The sequence below is a fragment of the Fundulus heteroclitus genome, unplaced genomic scaffold (genome assembly GCF_011125445.2).
Source record: "Fundulus heteroclitus isolate FHET01 unplaced genomic scaffold, MU-UCD_Fhet_4.1 scaffold_207, whole genome shotgun sequence".
Classification (NCBI taxonomy): domain Eukaryota; kingdom Metazoa; phylum Chordata; class Actinopteri; order Cyprinodontiformes; family Fundulidae; genus Fundulus; species Fundulus heteroclitus.
In genome coordinates, this window is record NW_023396619.1 from 201,551 (window position 1) to 212,666 (window position 11,116).

General features: G+C 48.4%; 1 protein-coding gene across 1 annotated transcript in view; it reads right to left on the minus strand.

Annotated features, from left to right (window-relative positions):
* The window catches only part of LOC105922902 (NACHT, LRR and PYD domains-containing protein 12), a gene marked incomplete at its 5' end in the record, with an annotated part of 78,471 nt that extends 67,746 nt beyond the window's left edge, over nt 1-10,725 (minus strand). The window contains one exon of the mRNA XM_036129724.1: nt 8,915-10,725. Coding sequence (XP_035985617.1) covers nt 8,915-10,725 — 1,811 coding nt within the window. The remainder of the gene's footprint in view (nt 1-8,914) is intronic.
* Nucleotides 10,726-11,116: the final 391 nt, after the last annotated feature.

Consider the following 11,116-nt stretch of genomic DNA (forward strand, 5'->3'; position numbering starts at 1 on the left):
GTGGAGGAGGAGAGAGGAGGTGCAGCGCTCTGCTCTGGAGACGCTAGAACCGTCTCCATGACTCCTCTGAACCGTGGAGGAGAGAGGAGGTGCAGCGCTCTGCTCTGGAGACGCTAGAACCGTCTCCATGACTCCTCTGAACCGTGGAGGAGGAGAGAGGAGGTGCAGCGCTCTGCTCTGGAGACGCTAGAACCGTCTCCATGACTCCTCTGAACCGTGAAGGATAGAGGAGGTGCAGCGCTCTGCTCTGGAGACGCTAGAACCGTCTCCATGACTCCTCTGAACCGTGGAGGAGAGAGGAGGTGCAGCACTCTGCTCTGGAGATGCTAGAACCACCTCCACGACACTCGTCTGAACCGTGGAGGAGGAGAGAGGAGGTGCAGCGCTCTGCTCTGGAGACGCTAGAACCGTCTCCATGACTCCTCTGAATCGTGGAGGAGGAGAGAGGAGGTGCAGCGTGGAGCCTCTGCTGATCAGTCTGTGAGGAGGAGAGGAGAAGAAGAGAGGGAGAAGAGGGAGGAGGATTTTGGGGCTGATGGAGGAGGTAGTTGATGGAGGACCAGAGGGAGGAGAGGAGGAGGAACAGGCTGATAGAGGAGGCTGATGGAGGACCAGAGGGAGAAGAGGAGGAGGCTGATGGAGGAGGAGGAGGCTGATGGAGGAGGAGGAAGATGAGGAGGAGGAGGCTGATGGAGGACGAGGAAGATGAGGAGGAGGAGGCTGATGGAGGACGAGGAAGATTAGGAGGAGGAGGCTGATGGAGGACGAGGAAGATTAGGAGGAGGCTGATGGAGGAGGAGGAGGCTGATGGAGGAGGAGGAAGATGAGGAGAAGGAGGCTGATGGAGGAGGCTGATGGAGGAGGAGGCTGATGGAGGAGGAGGATGGAGGAGGAGGCTGATGAAGGAGGAGGCTGATGGAGGAGGAGGCTGATGAAGGAGGAGGCTGATGGAGGAGCAGAGAGAGGAGGAGGCTGATGGAGGGTCCTGAAGGAGGAGGCTGATGGAGGAGCAGAGGGAGGAGGAAGAGGCTGGTGGAGGAAGAGGCTGATGGAGGAGGAGGATGGAGGAGGAGGAGGAGAGGGAGGAGGAGGCTGATAGAGGAGGAGGCTGATGGAGGAGGATGCTGATGGAGGAGCAGAGGGAGGAGAGGAGGAGGCTGATGGAGAAGGAGGAAGAGGAGGAGGAGGAAGATGATGAGGAGGAGGAGGAAGATGAGGAGGAGGAGGCTGATGGAGGCTGATGGAGGAGGCTGATGGAGGAGGAGGAAGATGAGGAGGAGGAGGAAGATGAGGAGGAGGAGGAAGATGAGGAGGAGGAAGATGAGGAGGAGGCTGATGGAGGAGGAGGAAGATGAGGAGGAGGAGGAGGAAGATGAGGAGGAGGCTGATGGAGGAGGAGGAAGATGATGAGGAGGAGGAAGATGGAGGAGGAGGAAGATGAGGAGGAGGAGAATGATGGAGGAAGATGAGGAGGAGGAGAATGATGGAGGAGGCTGATTGAGGAGGAGGCTGATGGAGGAGGAAGATGAGGAGGAGGAGGCCTCACCAGGTCCTTAAGCGTCTCTGACTCCTCGGCGTTCTTCTGGATCTTCTCCAGCGCCGATTTAAAGTGAGGAGCCAACAGAGCATCCGGGCTGATGGGGCTCCCAGCACCTCCTTTTTCACATCCTGGGAGGAGGAGGCTGATGGAGGAGAACAGCTGGAGCCAGATGTTCCTCTGGATCATGGTCTGCCAGGCAGAAATGGTCTGCAGACTAATAGAAATGATGATTCTTCAGTTTTTCTTTGCTTTCCTTCTTGGTGCTCAAACTTGTTGGCTTGTTGCTGAACGGTAGCGCTGAGTCCAGAGAGCGTCTGCTGCAGTAGAGCTTTTTACTTTTCAATATTGTGCTGTAGTTTTAATAGCCACACTGCTGGCTCCTGGTTCTGGTTCTGTCTGATTGAGCTGTCAGACTGAAGAGGACGGTTCCTCTCTGAGCCGCACCAACAGAACAGCAGCTTCAGGACAAAGCTGAGCTGCTGGAACCTGCTGGTGCCGTCCATCCAACCATTTTCCACCAGGCTTATCCCTGCTGGGGTCCTGAGGGCTGCTGGTGTCTATCTGCAGCTGTCAGTGGCTGAGAGGCGGGCTTCACCTGGACAGGTAAGCAGCCTATCACAGGACAACACAGAGACAGACAGGACAACCAACCATTCACACACACACTCACACCTAAGGAGGATTTAGAGAGGCCAGTTAAGCTAACAGTCATGTTTTAGGACTGTGGGAGGAAGCCGGAGTACCCAGAGAGAACCCACGCATGCACAGGGAGAACATGCAACCTGCTGGTGCCGTCGCTTTGATTTAGTTTACATTTTCTCTCTTTGTTCTTCTCAGACATTCATTTTTTAGATAATGCTGTTTTATTATTTTTATTTTACTGTTTATGTGTATGAATGTGATCCTGGCACTACTCTGGAGGAACAAAGATTAATGTTTCATATAAAGATGTGACAAAGAAATGAAAAATAAAGCTAAATTATCTGATCTTGTTATCTAAATCTTTCCCAAATCAAATTAAAACATCTCTATCAATAATTCACATCATTTGACTTATTTTCCTCATTTTTGTTCTTCAGTCCAAAGCATTTTAAGTGTTAAATGTTCAATACTGAAAATATCAAAGAAGAAAATAAATAATTGACAAGGCAAAACATTTGGACAGCAGGTTGCCTGTAAAGAAAAAATGTCAAAACAAAATTATTAATTAAAATAAGTTTTAAAGTAGCAGTGAAGATAAAACCTACTTCAGCTTCTTTACTTTACAGAATGGAGTCTCCAGGATCTCACAGAGACGCTTCATCTCAGAGTCTCCAAAGGTTCTCTCTCTATCATAGGTTCCTCCATCATGGATCTGATCTATTTCCAGGTCAGTCAGGGAGGGGTTGGACTTCAGAGCAGAGGCCACAACTTCACATTCAGTCCGTGAGAGACTACAGCCCACTAGTCTGTGATGAGAGAAAGAATCAGATTAGTTGTAGGTAAATCAGACTAATAAAGACTGATAAACAGACTAAAAGATGATGACTAAACAGTGATGTCATCATCAGATGAACATCAGGTGCACATAATTACCTTACATGTAATTTAGGTGTCCACTTTTAAGGGTCATTAAGGGACTTGTAACTGAAGGGGCTTCAGTTCAGACCCTCATTCCTCCTCTTCCCTCTAAAGGAGCCCTTTACACTCTTTATTGATGCATTTTTCCTCATTGTTTATTTCTGACACGCAGTGCACCAATGGGGAAAATCCTCCCACCTCAATGATTCCTCACCGCTATCATTAAGTATAAATTATTCTGGTGCCAGACGTTACCAAATAGTGTTTTTCCTACAGTCACTCAATAACCAGTGAGACACAGAGCTTGAAAAGCTGCAGCGTTCACTTGACCTCTGTGAGCAACATATTGTCATAGTCCAGGCCGAGGTGCAGGCCGGGTTTTCTCTTTTTCTCCTTCTCTGCAGGGTTGGACGGGCAGGTGCTCCTCATCGGAGTTAATTGCCAACCTTCTTAAGGAGCTGGAGCTAGGAGGAGGGCGTCAGTTCATTAACGCTCATGCGTTGGTACAGACTGCAAGCCCTGTTCCTAGCCTTGATACCTTGTGCGTACCCAAGCCTAATCCTGTTTTGCTGCTTTCTCCTAGAAACCTGGATACCCTGCTCAAAACCGCATCTCCACAGTTCAAGCTCCGGAAACCACTTCTGAGACCTCTCCGAGTTCCTGATCTGGACACCAGAGTAAACCTCAGACCCACGTTCTACGAAAGCCCTCCTTCCTGCGCTCGCCTGCCTGTCCATCCTCAGACCACCACCTGTAGAGAGAACCTACCGATTTTGCACCTCCCATCTACACCCCTGGACAACACCCCTCAAGCTCAAGCCTCACTGTCATCCCAGTGAGTCTTTTCCTCTGCCTACCATCACAACAACAATATTTTTATCAAACCCTCTCCGGCCTGCTGCTTACCTCTCTACTTCCCTTCCTCAGCCAACGTACCCAGAGACCCAGCCAGCCGACATCACCACTCTTTCATTATTTTCAATAAAACCCTTAAACTGATTTTCTGCCTTCGTATTTGTGCTCATTCCAGAGTCAGTTTATTTAAACCATGAACATGTATGTCCAATAGCTGAGGTTATATCAAGCTACATGGCTTAATGAAAGAATCAAGTTACAGCATCATTTCTTTTAGATTTCTTAGTTGAGATCAAACTGATTTAGCCCCATTACATGAAATAACTTGTTGAAGGTGCAATATTGAGCGTAAATGTTGTGAATAGATTAAACAGACGGGATTCTGTTCATATCAGGCAGTCTTGGTATGTTGGAACAATCCCAGGAGAACAGTTTGGTGTTTTTCTGTTTAACCCACTAACTGGACAGTAAGGTGTACTCCAAGGGTTGAAGATGTCAGTGACAGTCGTAGACACTTGGAGACAAACATAGTTGTGGACTGTTTCAGAGAACAATGAAAGCTAACCTATTACTTAGAGGTTAGGAACTGAACAGCAGACAAACCAAGGCTGTTCATCTGGGCTGTTTTTCACACAATGTTTCTGATCTTCTCTGATTTATTTAGTTTTTACAAAGAAGTAATTTACGGCCCAGATTACCATCACCAGCGGACCAGAAGTGGCCCACAGACCATCAGTTCAATAGCCCTGACCTAAAGAGTGATTTTTTTTTTTTTTTTTTTTTTTTTTTTTCCCCCAGTGTCCTGTCTAGCAATGTGGCAATAGGAATTGATGTCTCAATGCCAGATAGAGCTCGACAGATTTTGCTTTTACAAGTGGAGCAAACAGCTTTCGCCATAGTGCTCCACTTGATTTATGCTTGTAAATAGCTTTATTATGATTCCTGCAAGGAGAATTTCAAATTATATGGACATGACAATGGGAGAGTAAAGGAAGAACAAAAAGTGAAAGAAAAGAAAAAAAAGAGTAGAGGTGAAAGAAAGAGGAGATAAAAGGGAGAGAATGATAAAACCTTCTTTGTCTGCTCCATCACCTGGAAAGAGACACAAAAAGAACAGCACAACCAACAGACATAAAGCAACAGATACACTCGAATAACACCTAGATGCCATTGCTAAATCATATATATTATTATGTAAGCTGACATGTGTAATGTGATATTTGAAAAAAGAAAGTGAAAGAACATAAATAAATAAATAAATAAATTATAAGATTACTGTATATAAGTGAACACTTAATACCTGGGACCCAGCACCTGTGGGAGATGTGAAAGTGCACTAGTTTAGGTGAGGGCGGGCCCCAAGAGGGCGGGCCAACACGACTCGCACGAGCCACCCGGCCAGAGCCCCCCCTCCCCCTAAATACCTAATAAACCCCCTCCCTCCCCCCACCTTACCCTTGCCATCCCTGCCCCCCGCCCCTCCTGGGGGGAGCGGAGGTATCAGCCCCAGACCTGGCAAGCCGCTGACAACACACCGCAGCCCCCCGCCAAGACCCCGGACACAGTGGCCCGCACCTCCTCCAGGCCCCAGACTCCTTGCCGCCATCGGAGAACGGGGGTGTGCAGAAGACCCCGATCCTCCCTACGCCTGCTCAAATGTTGTGTTGTTGCATGTTGTTCTCAAGTGCGTTTAAAAACTGGGAGCGCCGAAAGGGATGCACGGCACAGCCCACCCCCCTTCCGGAAGGTAGCTGTTGCCAGCGCACCCCCTCCGGGCGACTGCCCAGAACCCTCCAATCACCTCCTCTCCCACCCTCTAAGTGGGAGAGGAGGTGAAGGGAGCCGTCCGAGGTGAGGCCCACACAACATAAGCCCCCCCCCAGACGTCTTCCCCCCACCCCCCCCTACCATGGCCTATATGAGTGTGCGATGTGAAAAATGTTTGAAGTGAAAGTGTCTAAGATGCATGATAAAATTGGGGAGAGGGGCGTCACCAGAAAGTGGCAACCTCCAGTAACGCCCCCTCCCTCAGGACCTACATGTGTGGCGGCGTGATGGAGCAGGCAGAGGGAGGAGTCCGGGGATGGGGAGCAAATGACTGGGAAGCCAACCCAGGGAGCCAGTTCCCCTACTGACTCCAATAGGCACCCCCGCTCCCCGAAAGCCCCACCCAGAGAAGGGGACCTCGCCAGCGGCACCACCGTAGCCCGGGGGCCAGGGAGAGGCCGCAGGGCCCGCCAGCCAACCACCCACCAGGACCAACACCTCAACCCCCCCCAGCCCACCCACCAAGCCTACCTTAAACTAAATAAATAAATAAATAAATAAAATAATAATAATAATAATAATAATAATAATAATAATAATAATAATAATAATAAGAGGGGGGGACCCTGGCCAGCCGGCCCGCACGAGCCACCCCAAACCCCACCCCCCAGGTGAAACCCGCACCGGAAGACGACACGGACCAGGACCGGGACAGGGGGCCGGACACAAGCCCACCAGAACGTCAACTTCCCCCACCCCCCCACCCCCACCCGTAGATTTAATCCCTCCCCAACACTAACGTTCAAACAACTCACCATACATTCGACAGTAGACATCCAGGCTGGGTAGGTCCCTACTCCCCCTCCTTTCCCCCTCTCCCCACTGGCAGAGTGCCTATCCAATGAAGGAGAAGAGCATCTGCCCAGAGATGTTAATGACCATGCCCCCCTACCAGCTCAACGGGCCCCGAGGCCCCCCAGCGCACCAGAGGCCCCGTGCAGGGGCGGACACCCGGGCGCGCGCCGGCCCACACCAAAAGCGGCACACCCCCCGGAACCGGAACCCCCGAGGCCCCGCCGGGGCCCGCGCCCGAGGGCGGCGCGCCCCAGGGACCCCAGACCCCCAGACCCACCCCGGCCCCACCCAGCGGCAGCACAGCTACCAGGTCAGTAACCCACGTCCGTCAACACGCAGCTCCCAAAGAGCGCCGCAAGCGGCTGCTGTAGGCCACCCGTAGGCCTCCCAAACTCCCCCCAGATGGGGGCAACAGACCCCGGAGCCGGATCCACCAGGCGCCCTACTCCAAGTGCCCCCAGGGCCCCAGGGCCCCAGGAACCCCTCCATCCAACCACTGCGCCCTGCAGGAAGCAACCCACCGCCCCCTATTCCACTAAGTGATGTTGTTGATCAGAGGAGCCCAAAGAGACCAATCAGATGTGGAAGCAGATGCTGTCTCTAGATTAATATGATCCAACAAGAGATCTCTATACTGATTGATACTGAGATTTTGTTTACTTTTCCAATTCATGAGGATAGTTTTCTTTGCGATACATAAAGCAGTAAAAACCATGTAAACTATTTCTTTTTTAAGAGGACTTTCCTCAAAATTACCGAGCAGGCAAACTGATGGGGAAGGTGTAATTTTACAGCTCAAGCACTTTGATAAGTCCTTACATATCTGTGTCCAGAACCTCTGGACTGGTGTGCATAACCATAACGCATGAAAATAATTATCAGGATGATTGCCTATGCAGTGTGGGCAGATATTAGATTGTGCCAGACCCATCTTGAATAATCTTTGTCCTGTGTAGTGTACTCTGTGAAGGATTTTGTATTGTATTAGTTGTAAGTTGGTGTTTCTAGTCAATTTGAAAGTTCTTAGACATATCTGAGCCCAGAAATTTTGTTCAAAGGTGCCTGATAAATCCTTTTCCCACTTCATTATAGGAAGAGATATCGAATCATCTATTTTAGTCGGTGTCCTGTATGATTTAGACAGTAGTTTGGGGGGGGGGGGGGTTAAATCTAAGAACTCTATTATATTAGTTGGGACTTGTAAACCACCATTAATATGCTTATATTTATTTTTAATTATAGATTTAAGTTGTTCATATTCCAAGAATTTATTTTTACTAATGCCATATTGCATATTTAGTTTAGCAAAATTGATGAACTCGGTTCCGTCAAGTAGATGTTCCAGATATTTAATACCTTTATTCTTCCAGTATGTAAAGTTTATCATTTTATTATTTTGTAGGATATCAGGGTTATTCCAGATAGGTGTACGACTGCATGGGATAAGGGATGACTTTGTCATTTTGAGGAACTCCCACCATGCTGTCAGAGTAGAACTAATGTTGATATTTTTGAAGCATGTATGCCGTTTTATATTTGAGCTTATAAACGGCAGATCTGAAATCATGATATTATTGCACATTTCCTGTTCTATATCTAACCAAGGCTCATCTAAAAGACTATTTTTTATCCATTTAGAGATGTGTTGTAGCCTATTTGCTAAGTAATAGTTATGGAAGTTAGGCAGATCTAATCCTCCCCTGTCTTTAGTCTTCTGTATTGTCTTTAAGCTAATATGTGGGGGTTTATCTTTCCAAAGAAATTTAGAAATGGCAGAGTCTAGAGATTTAAACCAGTCAGATGATGGTTTATTGGGGACCATTGAAAATAAATAATTAATTCTAGGTAGGACCATCATGTTTATTGAAGCTACCCTACCCATAAGTGTGATTGGAAGCGATTTCCATCTTTCAATGTCCTCTTCTATCCTGTTTAAAAGTGGGGCATGGTTAAGTTTAAGTAAATCTGTTAATTTATTCAACACAGTAATACCTAAATATTTAATATTTCCTGATTGCATTTGTAAATCTAGGGAGTGATTTTCTAAAGAGGTGAATTATGGGTAACAGGCCAATGAGTGAAGAGCTGTTTAAAGTTTAAAATGTGTCTCTGGATGATTGAATCTTTCTAAAAGATCAAAATCTCTAAATACCAAAAGCTGCAGCAGAGCTGACCTGAATGAGCTGAAGATTTAGAAATCTGATGGTTGAAATAGTCCAAAGTATGAAGGAAGTAGTTAAAGGTCCAAAAACGTCCAGAACCGACTGAATAATGAAGAATAAACCGGACGACAATAATGCTGAGTCAGCATCAGTCAATGAAGACATCTGGACTCACCGAGCCTTTCTGCAGTTCCTCACAGCTGGAACCAGTCTCCGTCGTCCTGCTCCTGATGTGTTGTACTTCTCCAGGTCCAACTCATCCAGAACCTCCTCTGACATCTGCAGCATGTAGGCCAGAGCTGAGCACTGATACTCTGAGAGCTCCTCTGATCTGTTCTCTGATTTCAGGAACTGTTGGATCTCCTGATAAACTGAGAGGTCCTTCATCTCCATCAGACAGTGGAAGATGTTGATGCTTCTCTCAGGAGAGATTCTATAATCATCACCTTCACCATCACTGTCATCACCAGTGTTCATCTCCTTCAGGTTGATGATGACTCTCTGGATGGTTCCTGGACTGTTCTCTGTCTGACCCAGCAGGCCTCCTAAGAGTCTCTGGTTGGACTCCACAGAGAGGCCATGAAGGAAGCGAGCAAACAGGTCCAGGTGGCCATTTTCACTTCTGAGGGATTTATACATGATTCTCTTCAGGAATTCATCCAGAGATGTTTCACTGTATTTATATCCCAGGAAGTTCTCCACCACCTGTGTGTTCCTGCTGGTGAAGCAGTGGAACATGTAGACTGCAGCCAGAAACTCCTGAATGCTCAGATGAACAAAGCAGTAGACTGCTTTCTGGAAGATCACGCTCTCTCTCTTGAAGATCTCTGTACAAACTCCTGAGTACACCGAGGCCTCTGTGACATCCAGACCACACTGCTGCAGGTCTTCTTGGTAGAACATGATGTTTCCTTTCTCCAGATGTTCCAACGCCAGCCTCCCCAGCTTCAGGAGAACTTCCCTGTCAGCCTCCATCAGCTCCTGTGGACTCCTCCCATGTCCTCCATGGTACTTGTTCTTCTTCCTCCTGGTCTGGACCAGCAGGAAGTGAGAGTACATGTCAGTCATGGTCTTGGGCAGCTCTCCTCTCTGCTCTGTGGTCAACATGTTCTCCAGAACCGTAGCAGTGATCCAGCAGAAGACTGGGATTCCACACATGATGTGGAGGCTCCTGGAGGTCTTGATGTGGGAGATGATTCTGCTGGACAGCTCTTCATCACTGAACCTCCTCCTGAAGTACTCCTCCTTCTGGGCGTCGCTGAAGCCTCGTACCTCTGTTACCCTGGCAACACATGAAGGAGGGATCTGATTGGCCGCTGCAGGTCTGGAGGTGATCCAGACCAGAGCCGAGGGAAGCAGGTTCCCCTTGATGAGGTTTGTCAGCAGAACGTCGACTGATGACTTCTGTGTGACGTCAGAAACCAGCCGACTGTGGCTGAAGTCCAGAGAAAGTCTGCTTTCATCCAGGCCGTCAAAGATGAAGAGAAGTTTGTGGCGAGCCAGCTGCTCTGCTGGGAGCTTCTGGAGGGTTGGATGGAAAACATGGAGCAGCGTGAGAAGACTGTGCTGCTCACCTCTGATCAGGTTCAGCTCCCTGAACGACAGCAGAACCACCACACGGACATCTTGGTTCTCCAAGCCCTCGGCCCAGTCCAGAGTGAACTTCTGCACTGAGAAGGTTTTTCCAACACCAGCCACGCCGTTGGTCAGAACCACTCTGATGGCTCCATGTTGGTCAGGTGAGGCTTTAAAGATGTCGTGGCACCTGATTGGAGAGTCATGGAGGTTCTGGATCCTGGAAGCTCTCTCCAGCTGCTTCACCTCATGTTGGCTATTAACCTCTTCACTCTGTCCCTCTGTGATGTAGAGATCAGTGTAGATCCTGTTGAGGAGGGTTCTACTTCCTGGTTCATCACTTCCTTCAGTCACACGTTCACATCTCCTCCTCAGACTGATCTTATGTTCCTCCAGAACCTCCTGCAGACCAACATCTGCTGGAACAGAGAAGAAGAGACAACTGAAGGAAAAAGCTGATTTAGTGATGAAGTTGGAGCAGAAACATCTGGAACATCAGGAGGTGTCATCATTAGAAGGTATCTTAGTTCACATGATGTGATGCTAACCAATGGGATCCATCCTTAGAAGCAGAACCTTGTTAGATGTCAGACAGCAGAGTTGTGCCTCTGCTTTGTGGCCAGTATCTGTTCACTGTCAGGATCTGATTCACAAAGCAGATCAGATGAAGAAATGCTGACAGAAACATGCAGCAGCTTTCAGCAACATCAACTCTTTAGCATCAGGTCACCATTGTCCTTATTTCTCTGCTTCTATCTGACCTTCTCCCACAAACACAGCAGCTACAGAAGAGGCAGAGAGA